The sequence below is a fragment of the Drosophila novamexicana genome, unplaced genomic scaffold (assembly GCF_003285875.2).
Source record: "Drosophila novamexicana strain 15010-1031.04,08,12 unplaced genomic scaffold, DnovRS2.1 tig00000009-arrow-pilon, whole genome shotgun sequence".
NCBI classification, from domain to species: Eukaryota; Metazoa; Arthropoda; class Insecta; order Diptera; family Drosophilidae; genus Drosophila; species Drosophila novamexicana.
This window is the reverse complement of record NW_020824766.1, coordinates 588,615-602,671: the sequence shown is the minus strand read 5'-3', so window position 1 is coordinate 602,671 and position 14,057 is coordinate 588,615. Positions and strand designations below refer to the sequence as shown.

The following is a 14,057-nucleotide window of genomic DNA, read 5'->3' as shown; positions in this document are numbered from 1 at the left end:
CAAATTCTTTTTGTGTGTGTGTGTTACGGTGTCTTTTTATTTAAACGAGCCAGAAAAATGATCAGCAGACACAATTTGTGATAAGATATAAAGGGTAGACCAACCAATATGCTTAAACAATTCGTTCTAATGCAAAATTTGTTAATTTAACTACGTTAATGCGTAGTTGCTTAAATGTGATTATTTAAATACACGGTATACAAGAATAAACATAATTACCTAAATGATTAATGCTTTTTTTTTTGCTGATATTTATATGCATAATCACAATTAAGTGTACTCGCCAAAACGCATTCAAAGTTCGTCATGAATATATATATATATATATATATAAACTATATATAGTAGTGATATTTGCTCGATCACGTGCGTCGTTTTAATACAATTTAGCCTCAGGTCCAGGGTTTATACTTTTAATACAATTACAAAAAGAAATATGTTGTAATAGGATCTCAATGTCTGTGAGGAATATAACAAATGATGCGTCAACTTAGATACTAGAACATTAAGACGGGCTGGAGATTGGAGGATTTTACAATGTGAACCACATGAGAAACTGCAACAGCTTGTAGACATTGACCAAGGGGAATTTCCATTGCTCTTTGCGTAGCAGCGGGGGAACCAGGCTGGGATAATGCACAGGATTGCCAATGTGGCAATTGGTGTTCACTGTGCCGCCAGGATACTTGATGGCCACCACATCGCCCAGCTTGACGCCATCGCAGTCGATCAGCTGCAGCGTTTTGTCGAAACAAATTCGGATTTCCGACAAATAGCTTATGTCGTGCTTGCCATCGAATAGACAATGTATGGAGGGATTCTTGCCCAGGCCGCGCACCAGGGCATTGTTCAATGCAATGACCGTATTGTTGGAGTCGGGATGTATACCCGCCGCATCCAGTATGTTGGCCATGACGTATTGCTCGCGCCACTTCAGACCCTGGCCAAAGTACTTCAGCTCATTGTCGAGGGCGGCGAGCACCGCAGCACAGGTGCCGTGCTTCAGCCATTCGTGCTTCCAGAGATATTCCTGCGATGAGTCGCCCTCCAGGTCCATCCAGTAGGTGTTTAAGCGATCGATAATCGCTTGCAGCTGATCCGGATTGAATTCGGCGGATCTGTTGCAAAAGTTTGGTCCAATCTGACCCATTTTGGTGGGCCAGATGCCGTGTATGGTCCAGAACTCCTTCTTCTGCGGCAACGTGCACTCGTGCGTCGGATCCTGCTCCCTCCAGTGGTAGCAGGTGGTCACGGGCCATTGCTGCGTGAATATGAGCACGTCCCAGTTGTGCGCGTCTCTGCCCAATTCATTCATATACAGTGGATAATACTCGTCGTCCTCATCTTCATCGGAGAAATCGGCGGCATTGGGTCGCTGCAGCGGCTGCTCCACGGAGCTGCTTGACTCGCCCCAGGTCAGGTTGGACAGGGCAATACCAGAGTCCGATATTTCATCTAGGTTGAGGCTAAAAAAACACACACATATATGAAACCAGCTGTGAGTAATTTGTTGTGGTTTACAAGGGTTTTGAGGCGGGGGCGTTTGGGGACATGGGGGTAACCTTGAACTTGGTGGTTTTTCAAGCGCACAGCGTACTCGGCTTATCGATTCATATTCCTAACTGTATATGCTATATAACTGTATTTTGCTTACGTTACGCTAATTTCGCGCTGCAACGCATTTTCATTTTCTTGTGTGTTTTTAATTTTTTCTTTTGCACCGCCTACGCAAATAATTAAAACGTACGCTAGAAACTTCCTTGCCGCTTGTTGTTGCCTAAAGTTATTATTAATGAGCACTTACCTCAGCGGGCTCGTCTTTGTCGCAGCAAGGCTGCATAACAAAATCGTCAAAAAAACCAAACGTTGTTGCTGCATCTGCATAATTGACTTTTGTTTTAAAATAACGTAGCGTAAGTAAATTATTTGGTGTAAATATGACGCATTTTCTTCAGCTATTGCAAGCCATACACTTTTGTTGTTTTCAAAAACACTTGTGCTGCTTTCTATCGTGTCAATCTAAATATTAGCAAAAAAATAAGTTGTAAAGTTTATTTATGCACTTTTTGTTTTTGTATTTTTCTTTTGCGCTGCTGTTGAATAGCTAACAGCTGTAAATGGCAACTGTAAATGAAAAGAGTGCTGTAAAACACCATGCAACAGATACCTGCGGCAAGGCTGCTGCAAAAACTGCTATCGATAAATCGAATCTATCGGTGAACGCGCTCCAAAATCAAATTTCAAAATCAAACGGTAAGTTTAACTTTTCACATTCTTACGAAGTCTACAAATAGTATTGCAATCAAAATAAAATGATAACCAATCTTTTGGTAATACGACCTTATCGCAATAGCTGCACTAATTGGGGCAACTAAGCTTGTCTACTGATACCGGATTTGTGGAATACGACAATTTGTCTGCACAAAACACAATATCCCAATAATTAAATAAAAAATCCCTCAGAAGCTTCATTTCTACGATAAGAATGAACTTTTAGTTGACTAAAAAGAAATTCACACACGCACACACGCACACACACACACATGCGCCGCATGCGCTTTAATTAGTGACAACGATAATTACACATATTTTGTGCTGGCACAATTGTGCTATTTTATCTATGAAATACAAACATGACATGTAGCCAAACACTAAACGACTTCTGTTGAAAACCCAATGACTACTCACAACAACAACAACAAGCCAATATGACAAGACGAACAACAAGAGCAACAACACAACATTTTCTGCTACTGAAATAACTAAGCAATTGATTATTGCTTAACTGTACTTTGTACTTTCCACTGATGATCCAACCAAGGGGACCTAGATAAAAAGCCCATTCCAGGCCCGGGGCACTTATAGGGTATTTGTCACCACTTATGGCAACTTTAACACTTAGTGTCAGCAATTTTATCAAATTCAATTAGTTCGCCCTACTCTGATAAAACTCATTTACATGGGCTCAAAATGCGTTATCATAGCCTTGTCACAGGCTTTATCATAACATTTGTGATTATTTTGTCATGTTTTCTGCATTCGAACTAAAAGTACATGATACTGTGTGATCCAACTGGGGGTTGCTTTTATGCAGATTTTGGCTGGCAACGTTTTTATGTTTTGTTTGATGACAAATTAATTTAATAATAACAGCTGCAAACATTTTGTAATCAATTCGGGCTTGGCTCAAATTATCGTCTATGTACAATCAATTAATGTTTACTGTTTTGCTTGTTGTTGTTGTTGTTGTTGTATTTTATATGCGAATCAACATTTTGCTGGCATACTTTTTCTGTGTGCATAGTCTAAGTGTATGGCATTTGCTGGCATATTGTATGGAATTACTGAGTTTAGATAAAGTTATCCAATTAGCAACATTTACTTAGCATTCCACCTATGTTCAAGTCAAACAGCTCGATGAAAAAACTGCTCAACTTGACAAAATTATCATTATTTGGCGCAAATAGTCAAAAAATCGTCGAGAGGCAGACCAAAAAAAAAAAAAAAGTTGAGCCATTAATTTTAAAATGCGCCCATTAGAAGTCGACGCTGCCGCAGCCAACTTCGCATAATGAACGCCATTATCATCTGCAGCTGTCCGCCATGATGCTGTCGCTGCCGGCGTTGGCGTCGTCGTCGGCGTCGGCATCGGCGTGTTGTGCACGCAACGCATGCGTCGAGAGCAGGCGTGCGAGAGCGAAAGAGAAAGCGCGCGCCAGTGAGAGCAAAATCTGTTGTGGGTGGAGTCAGCATAGCTGGCATTATATATGTACGCATATAGAGCATATAAGCCGGGGGTAAGCAGAGAGACGGTAATCGCCTCAATTTACCGTACATACGCGCAGAACGTAGCCAGTCACTTGACGTGCTGCCCTTTTTTGTTGTTTTCTTCACGACGTCGTCGCTGTCGCTGTCGTCGTCGCATTTGCTGTTGTTGTTGTTGTTTTTGTGCAATTGCTGTGTAAATGGCATGAGAATGATAATTGTAGCAATTATAATATTAAATTGGGAGATCATGGCTCACAGGGTTTTCCTTTTCGTTTGCCTTCTTACCCACCTCGCCCGCCCTCGCCCTTAGCTGCTGCGCTGCGCCAACGTTTTTATATAGCATACTTTTTTGCTGTCATCGCCGGCGCTGACTTTGGCCCAACTTCGGGCCTCACTCTAGCGCCATCTCTTTCACTCCCCTGGGCAGTTTTGTTGCTGCTGTGTATTTTGTCGGATTTGTTTGTTAATTAGAATTCTAGCGTTGAAATTAAAATGCTCACCCCACTGCCGCTGCCACCGCTGCTGCTGCAGCCGGCGCGCTGCTGCGGCATTAAAAAACAAAATGAGAAAAAAAAAGCAAAAATGGCGAGTAGTTTTTTGGGGCGTTGTCTGTGGGTGGAGTCGCGTTTGAGTTTTTGGCTGCCTTCTTCTCTTAATTACTGCAGTTTATTTTCTAAGTGAGACTAATTAACAGGCCATTCGTAGCATTGCGGCACATTTCCGTTGAGTTTCCATTTCGGAGCTTGCTTCAGCTACGACTACGTCCATGCGAGCTTGGCTAACGAAATTGGTCAACATTTCGGGCTAGTTAGTTGGCTGATAGCATGCAGAGTGGCCAACTGTCATGTGTACAGGCATTAAAAAGTTTTTTGTTGCCAAACTTTTTGTGCCCAATTAGTTGGCAAGATATTAGAGAAACTTTTAACAATCAAAAGTGGAAGCTATGGAACTTCAACTTTCGCTCAATTTATACAAATTTATAATGACTCTGACATATAATGAATATAAATTGCATGCTATTTGATGTATAAATAAAACAGAGCCAAAGAAATTTGATTATAGATTTTGAAAGTTTCTCAAAGTGGTTGGAGCTTGGTTTTTTTTTCTGATTTAAGATTCTCACTCTATCTATGCGAAAAGTCCATGTATCATCGAATTAATGATATCAAAATAAATTTTGGGTAGGTTAACATAAGATTAGATAGATTTATGTCCAAAATGTCATAAATTTTAAGTGTCAAACTTTGATAACTTTCTTCAAGACAAACGAAATGGAAAGAGAGAAGACTGAACCATCGAGAATTTTTGTTCTTGTTGAGCTTAGCCATGCTCAAAACTGAGTACTCTTTACTTTACGCAGCAAAATTGTTCAAAATTTGCGACGTGTTTACTTTTATATTGCCAACCATCTATGCCAACTAATCTAACTCTAATGTTCAACTGCTCTCCACTAAGCCACAAATTTACGTTATTAGGGCAACATTAGACGCACGGCTAATTATCAACACTGTCTGGCAAAGCAGCCGCCGCCGGTTCCACCAACCGAAAAAGCGCCAGTTCAGCAGAAAAGCGGGCGAACCAACCCTCCACCCACCACCACCCACCAGCAAGGGAAATACTTAATATATAAGAGCGCCAAGCGTTGGGCAGAGCGCAACCCTCGCACGTTAATGAACGTAAAATTCACTTAATTCCAACTTTGGCCATGAATTAAGCACGACAAATGGTTGGGCAAGTCGCCGGGGTGGTTGGCACCCAGTCGCTGCGCAGCTCCGACTGGTTGGGCATAAATAAAGCGTAAAGACGTGCCGGTTGGGCGGCCCAGAACCTGGGCCGTGTGTGCTCAGTCTACGGCCGTAGCTCTGGTACAATAAGTAAATGTGCTTTTATGGCTCTTAATTAAGGCAATGATGGGGTGTTTTAATACGTTTGCCAAATGTTAAATGACAAAGTGGCAGTTGGACGAGGCACGTTCTCGGCCTGTTTTCTGCTTGCTTTTGCTGTTAATGAAGCCGCTTTTTTGCCTTTCGGCCATGTGGATTTCCTTTGCATTTTTGTTGTTTGCATTGAAGTGTGGCTGTAAAGCGCTTTTCGCCGACTAATTAGCCTGAGAGCACTTTCAAGCTGCTGGCTAAGAACAAGCCAAATTATTGGCTTTTTATGGCTGATTGATTTTAACTGGCCAACTATAGCCAAAACTCAGCACAGCCTCTCAATTTGACGGGCTGCTCCTTCTGTCTGCACAGTTTTTTTATGATTTGTAAATGTTTGTCTTGGCAAGTTTATAGCTACATTTCCCGAACAACTAAATGGCGCCATTTGTGGCTTTTTATATGGACTCACTCATATATATATATATATATAAATCTGTGCTTATATGCTTGTTTGACTGTACACATAAAAGTCCAAATGCGCGGGCCGAAATAACATTTTCAACACTTTTGGTTCGATGAATCAAACGTTTTACAAGGCACAAAGGGGCGGCAGTTAGGGGTAGCTCAGGCAGCACATAAATACATATGTATATATACATATATCTCTTATATATATATATACTATATATAGCGTTAAACTTGTATCCATTTAGAGCAAATTAGTATGCCACGCACGTTTCGCCCAAAAAAATATCCAAACACTGAAAACCAAACAAAACAAAAAAGAAACACAAAAGCGGCAACAAACCGGAAACGGAAAGCAACAACAACAACAAAATGGCGTAAACGCTGCCCTTTGTCGTTGTTGTTGTTGTTGGCGTTTTTTTTATGACTATTTATATATTCAAAACAAATGCAATTGGTTTATTACACATCAATAAACGCGACCAACCAGTCAAATTTGCGCTGCGGTTAAATAGAAAAAAACGCAAAAGTATTTGATACATAAATACGTGCATATCCATGTCTGGCATGAACGTGATCAAATTATGATTTGATGGAGTTTGCTATTTGGCTAAAAATATCTCTATATACAAAACTGTTTGTCCTGACTGACTGATTGACTGATTGAGTGACTGACTGACTGACGCTTCCTAGCTGCAATTTTCACTATAGTTGCCTTATGTGATAAAGGTGCACGTTAAGACGGGGTGTCGGAACTTCCATTCGCACGTGTGAAAAAGTTGCGAGAATACGTTTTATACAACTTTTTCTGTTAGCATTCGATCGACCTCAAACTCATTTCTAAAGATTTTTGCTCAAATTCATTTGAAGGATGTTTAACACTGAAAAAAATGGTGAAAATGGGAATCAAATGGGTTTCAATTTCTAAGGATTTTTAAGAAAATTATGTCTATATGTGAGGATACCATATTTACATGCATTTTGATGAAGAATACTGTTGCAATATTTACATTCTAAATTGATCTAGATGAGATTTAACATCGTTATGGGTGTGAGAAATTTTCACCTATGTCTATATATGTCTATATATTGAATATTGAGACCGATGGGATGGTTAACGAAAAAGTTTTATTTAAACGTTTTTTCTCGATTTTTCCACGCATGCAAATGGAATATCGCAAAAGCTCGTGCACCTTCATCAGATAAAGGTAACTAGAGTACAAATTTCAGCTTCTTAGCTCTTAGGCTAAGCGTTGATCATTAATCAATCAGTCAGTCAATCAGTCAGTCAGTCAGTCAGTCAGTCAGTCAGTCAATCAATCAGTCAGTCAGTCATTTAGTCAATCAGTCAGTCAGGACAAACAGTTTTATGTATTGATTTATATATTAAACGTAAACTTTTTTTTACGATTGTTAACACACTTTTTATATGCCTTAAGATGCCTTTTCTTATAAGCCCAGTCCTAGCCCTACGTTCTGCACTCTTCATATTTTAAGCAGCAAATATTTGCTGTTCATTTACCTCCAACCAGTTTTTACAGCAGCCCCTGACTATATTTTGGCCAACACCATTAGCTTCATCGTTTGATACGCACACCTCCAAGGCCTGCTCTCAACAGGTCCGCTTTAGCATGTGCTTAAACAGCTTGCCGTATTGACCCAAGCAAATAGCCTGCAGTTGCAATTGATTGTTTATTTAACAGGCGCCCCCAGCTCGAAATTGGGGCCAGTCACGTGCAAGTGTCTAATGCCTTGGCCAAACACAGGCTGTGCCCCAGCCTCTGCGCCTGCAACCAGTTTCATATCAGGCAATTAAAATTATGAAGTGCAGTCGTGAGTAGCCTAACTTGGCTGATGATTAAAAGACAACAATTGCAACGACGTTGACAGCCTCAAAAGTGGACAAAGTCGAGTTGCACACACACACACACACACACACACACATAACTTGGTCAGATTGCAATTTATCTGCACGCAAATTTGTCAGTGCCAAAAATGCTGCAGCACTTGCCTTTGCCTGTGCGTGTGTGTGTGTGTTTGTGTGTGTGTGTGTGCTGGGGCAGAGTGTGAAAAGTCAAGTTGTCTGTTTGGCTGGGCAAACAATTGCGAGCACAGCAATGATCTTGGTTTGCACTTTTGGGTCTGTGCCCGGTCTCGTCTGCTTTGGTCCGGGTCCGGGTCCCAGCTCTCTCTCTGATTTGTGCCCGTGCAATGGTGCCTGGGAAATGGAGCTGCTTTGTTAGCACTGTCATGGAGTCAATTTGCGCACAATTTCGTTATTGGCCAGCAAATTCCCCAATGTGCGCTTTTCCCCCAACTCTGCTCGGCTGCTGTCGTTTGTGGAAATGGAAACTCTACGCAATTTTCAGCTGTACGCCAAGTCGTGCGTAAACTCCAACAGATATTCTCCTCCGGCAAAGCAAACTTTCAAGTTATGTAGCATATCATTTGTTATGCACTTTCGAATCCAACATTTGCGTATGTGTTTAACGAAGCGAGGCGCCCAGCCGCAAATTTGTATATGATTCTTGTTGGCGCTCGCAACAAGCAAAAAAAGTGTTGCCCGCTTTTGGGCGTCTTTGCCGGGGCCAAACACTGGCGCATTTGTCTCTGTCCTGGCCAAGCCACAGCCACAGCTCCGCCTTCGAAGCACTACGAAATATTTATACAATTTCGCATAATAATAAAAGACACACCCAATTTTCGTAAAATCCACAAATAAATACAATTTGTGCAGTGTGCTTGTAGCTTGGCTGCGTTTTTTTTAGACTCTCTTAGGCTCTTGTTACTGGGCCGAGCCACACCCCCAACCCATCGCCCAACGCCCACTGGCGCCATAGAAATGGCCAGCCACAAAGCCAGTCAACTGTGAATTGCCCAATTTTTGTTTACACAATTTTATTGCTCGTGGCCGAAAGCCCAAAAATTGTCATGCATGGCAGATACCTACAACAACAACAACAACAATTGGTGACCCTTGGCTTAATTTTAAATGAAAAAACAAAAACCACAACAACAACAACAATAACAAATGGCATACACAAGACGTTCCATTTAATTTTTGGTTATTTTGCAATTTTTCACTTCATTAAACATTTTTACGGATTTGTCATATCAATTTACTGAAAGGGTTAAGCATTGCCATCTTAAGGGTTGATTGAGACGTTCAAAGCCCAACAAATAAACAAAATAGGAATCTTTGCAGTCGGCTGTTACCGACTGACTAATACTCGTCTAACAGTTAAATATTATATTATATGCTATATAATATTCCATAATAATAAAGGAGATCTTGATATTTCCAATGTCTGGCCCAAGTATTGCTAAGTAAGTACTTTTGAATTGATCTTTAGAGACTCTAATTAATTGTTTGGGGAATATATTGAACATACCGACTAAATAATAATTATAATATCGATGGTTAAATCTTTAGCCTAGCTCTAAAAATGGAGTGAAATTAATAATATTGTTTGTTCAATCCTAAGAGAAAATCATCAAGCTCTTAAAGTTTTCTGAAAGATATAGAATATTCCGATTTATGATCAGAATATTGTTGGTTCAAAATTTACAGAAGCTCATTGATGGAAAATATAGAAAATATAACAATTGAATAGAATTAAGAATGTTATTAGTTTATTCTTAATATAAGCTCATTTGTTGTTAGTTCAGCTCTAAATGGTGTCTGGAAGATATAGAATATCTCGATCTTATAAAAATAATATTGTTGGATCTTTTGAATTATCAGCCTAGCTTGAGAGCTTGGCCTGGAAGTCATAAAATAACATTGTGGGTTCATCTTTAAAACCTTATATTCCAATAAAAAAACTAAAGTAGATATAGATTATAGAGATACCCATACCTAGAACCATTCTTAACACACGTATATATTCCAAAAAAATTCCATCAAACAAACAGACGAACGGCGGTCGGGTCAGTCGAACATTGTGCAAAGCCAATATACTCTTTTCAATTTGTGCAAGAGCATTAGAAACGAAAACAAACAAATTTGTTATAACGCCTGGGATTTATAGGGTAGGCTGACTCAAGATTAAACGAAGCCTAGGCCAGATCCTGCGTCGGGTTCGGGTTAGGGTTCGGACTGGGATTGGGCTTCGGGTTCGTCATGTCAAATCAATGTCAGAGCGGCTGCTACTTACGCAATTTGCTTACATGATGTCAGCATCCGGTTACCAACCCCCCCCTCTCCGAGCAGCACCATAAACAACTTCAGTTTTTAAGTGCAAACATTTATTTACATACAAGTATAAGCACATCCACACACATAAGTGAAACATTTACTTTTATGTGCCAAGAACAACAATGCGATACAATCCAAAGTCTGGGGCAACATCTTTGCCTAAATTCTGACAAATCTGTAAAAATTTGTCCTCTGTCGTCAGGCAAATGACAAACACACACAAATACACAAATACACATGTGCATGTTTAGCATACTTATCAGGGGGCTGGGGCTTGGGCTTGGGCTGGGGCTTGGGTTTGGGCTTGGGGTCTGCTCTTTCATTGTATCATGCGCTCGTTAAGCGCCAAGTAAAACAAATCATAATCTTCAAGACGTCAACATCGAGTGCCTTGAAATATGACAACGCGTGCCATTTGTCTGTTTGCCTTTTGTACGCCTTTTGCGGTCTTCACCGCAGTTCGCAAATCCTCCAGCTTTTCTCCCCGAGTTGGGAGTATTTTTTCTGTTTTTCCTCAAGGAGTGCCCTTATGTACGTTCTGACGCATCGTGATTTGCTTGTTCTCGCCTATTTGTACAAGTGCTGGCATAATAAATCTTCAGAGTATGTCATTTACACGGATCCATTGGCCAGCCAACTTAAAAGCAAGGAATATTATTACAGAGGATTTACTTTTACTATATCAAAGTTTTCAGAATAGTTTTCAGGAATAGAATGGAACTTAAAAGAATTTACTATCATAACTGAGGAGTTACTTGGATTATATCAAACTTTAAGGGATAGGTTTAAAGAAAATCAAAATTAAAAGAATTGATTATCAAAATTCACGAGCTAATTCAATTTTATAAAAGTGGGTAAGCTTTTAGATATAGTTTTCCAGAATTTTAAAATTGAAAAGAATTTACAATCATAACTCAAGAGTTGCTTGGATTAAATCAATATAGTAAAGCTTTTAAAAACAGTTTTGCAAAATATCAAAATTAAGAGAGTCGACTATGATAACTCAGGAGTTACTTGAACTATATTAATATGGTAAAGCTTTTAGGACTAGTCTTTAAGATCACTAAATAGAATTTTAAAGTTTGCTTGAAAGAAACAACTGAAATTGTTTAGGGTTTTCAAGGTGTTTTTTATATTTTAATGATTTTTCGGCAACTATATAAGGAGATAAAGACTTGCTAAATTCAAGAATTTTATTCGCATATTAAATAAATGTAAGAATAGATGTACAATTTTCTGAGTTGTAAAACTTCACTTATTTTCTTATTGCTGCAAGTTTTTAATTTACTTTTAAATATTATTAATAATACATTTTATTTGCCTTTGCTTCGCTTAACTTTTTCCCCAGCATTTTGTTTTCTTTTTTAATCATTACCTGAGTTAGCTCTGATAGCTCTGCTGGTTTAGCTACGGGTCTATAATAGCTCGCACCATCCGCAGTCGAGTCTATAAACAGAATTATCAATCAATGCCCACTCAGCAGCTGCTTGTCCCTCCGCCTCTGTCCCTGCCCCTGCTCCTGACCCTATCACAGCACGCACAACACGGTGGCAACTTGAACTTCGCACCAAGAGACGCGCACACTTCGCTGCTAGACACACACGCACACACAACCATAAATATCCAATGTGATATCTTATCAGTATTTGAAAGCACTTTACTAATAATTAAAATGTCATCATTAAGAAATATGAAAAAGTCAACAAAAGGCGCAAAGCAGTTGACAGCTCCCAGTGAATTCTAGCTGAAACAAACTCTCAACTAGAGATGGACAGTTGTGGCATTTCTTTTCATAATACACGATACTAAGGCGAACCGGAAAAAAGTCGTAATTTTCCAAGCTGATTTATTTATGTTTTATTCCCCGAACCCTCTGAAAATTGGTAAGAAGGCAATAATGCTTGTGTGCATATGTATGTTGCAGACATTAGAAAGCAACTCTGACCCCATAAAGTATATATATTTTTGATCAGCATCAATATCCGATTCGATATTGTAATGCCCGTCCTTCTGTCTGTCCGTCTTACTGTCCACATGTATGGATGCAAGGTACAAGTTTGTTTCCGATAGTCGATAGCTTGCTTCGTTTTCCAAGCGATCGATAAAAATCGATATCGATAATTAGGTTTTAAGAGCTATATCCACCAAAGTTTACATCCAGCTTCTGGGGTAGTATCTACAGATCAAGAATGTTATTATTAGTATTGCTATTGATTTAAATATTATAATACCTATAAGTATTGGATATAGTTGTTTACATGGTATATTTATTTTTTGTGAGACTTCCTGTTTGTTGTTCTAAGTTTCCATTATGGGATCTTAATTTTGTGTCTACGGATTGGTTTAAGAGCCGATCAGCTTGATAATTAGCTATCAAGAGTTATGCATTTCCTCTCTTAAGCATGAAAACAGATTTCGTGTCACGAAAGAAAGCACGACACGCGTTCAGCTCTACGCAGCAACAACATCAACTGCATTTGATGGTTGAGGAAAATTTATTGGTTTGCTATTGACTATTTAAACTTGAAGTGACGTGTGGTAGGAAGGGGGGAGGGTCTGGTGTGTACCTTTAGTTGCCCATCTTTATCGCATAGAAGTGAAACTCAGTATTTACCTGAGCTGGACACGGTTGCCGGTGCTCAGGCTCAGACTGGGCTTCTGTTGACACTAATGGCAACGATTGGCGTCAATTTTCGTGTCGCATTCGCTCAGCGCTGGCAACGACAGTAGCTGCATTTTCAATTAGAAACAGATGTTAAAGTCTAGATAAAGTTGCAGTCCGTGGGCTTATCAGGTTGGCCATAACACCGCAGTAACACCGCATCTCAGTCTGGTACTTGAGCTGTAATGAGTCGTGTCGGAATCAGAATAGAAAAGCTGGAGACGATAGACGTTGGCATTGTCGCATGTTGAAGTTACCATTCGACTGTTGTTTGCCCAGATGAGTTTTTAATTAAATGCTATCGTTGCGCTTAAATAAATTGATTCAATTCAATTTATATTACGTATACGTACGCCCAACAACGCCGCCGCCATGGCGCTATGTCAACAAATTTAATTGAAAATCTAAACAGCGAGTCAACATGATGGAAAGTCAAAATGGACGGACAGCAGCTCCCTCGACTGGCATTTTAGCAAACAGTAGCAACAACAACAACAACGACAAAGACATCAGCAGAAATGCTGACAACATTCCATACTTTTGTTTGTGCGCATAATTTTAAAATCAATAGAAATATATCCGTGCCCAGGTTCATCATCATGAACATCATCGTCATGATTGTCGCTGCTCTTGGCAAACATTCAAATAAACGGCAATCAATGGTTACCAACTGACTACCGTATAATCCATGCCCACACCCACACTCAGATCTGTCCGCCTTATCTCTATATATTTTTCCCTTTTTTTTTTTGTTTGGGTGGGTTTTCGTTGATTGAAAATTATACGCTTTGCTTTCAATTAAAGCTGTCTGATATGCGACATTTGGTCATAAATCTTGGCAGCAAGTGTCGCCTCGGACTCTGGCGGATATTGTTTTGATTGGCTACCGTATATATATATATATATATCTATATCTATATCTTTATGATGGCCCAGTAGTCTTATCGACTTCATTAACTAAACAAATGTGTTTATTGTGGGCTCAGCTATAAATTAGACGTGGCATTCGGCGCTCAGCGCTTAGCTCGATAAATAAACAAATTAAACGACATTATTGTACTAAAAGTATTAATAATATTATTCGACTGGA

At 39.6% G+C, this 14,057-nt stretch overlaps 1 protein-coding gene and 1 long non-coding RNA gene across 3 annotated transcripts; both read right to left on the bottom strand.

Annotated features, from left to right (window-relative positions):
* Nucleotides 1-7: 7 nt before the first annotated feature.
* LOC115769624 (ribonuclease T2) lies at nucleotides 8-2,073 on the bottom strand. The gene is made up of 2 exons (XM_030714533.1): nucleotides 1,805-2,073; nucleotides 8-1,466 (listed from the first exon to the last, which is right to left on the bottom strand). Exons 1-2 carry the CDS (start codon nucleotides 1,882-1,884, stop codon nucleotides 533-535), a joined length of 1,014 nt encoding a protein of 337 aa, XP_030570393.1. The 5' UTR covers nucleotides 1,885-2,073; the 3' UTR covers nucleotides 8-532.
* A 1,849-nt stretch (nucleotides 2,074-3,922) lies between these two features.
* Nucleotides 3,923-4,299, bottom strand: LOC115767784. 2 transcript variants are annotated; one of them, XR_004018409.1, is made up of 3 exons: nucleotides 4,269-4,299; nucleotides 4,025-4,206; nucleotides 3,923-3,957 (listed from the first exon to the last, which is right to left on the bottom strand). It is a non-coding gene; the product is annotated as an uncharacterized LOC115767784 (long non-coding RNA). The 2 variants fall into 2 exon arrangements; XR_004018410.1 differs by having other exon boundaries at nucleotides 3,927-3,957; nucleotides 4,058-4,206.
* Nucleotides 4,300-14,057: the final 9,758 nt, after the last annotated feature.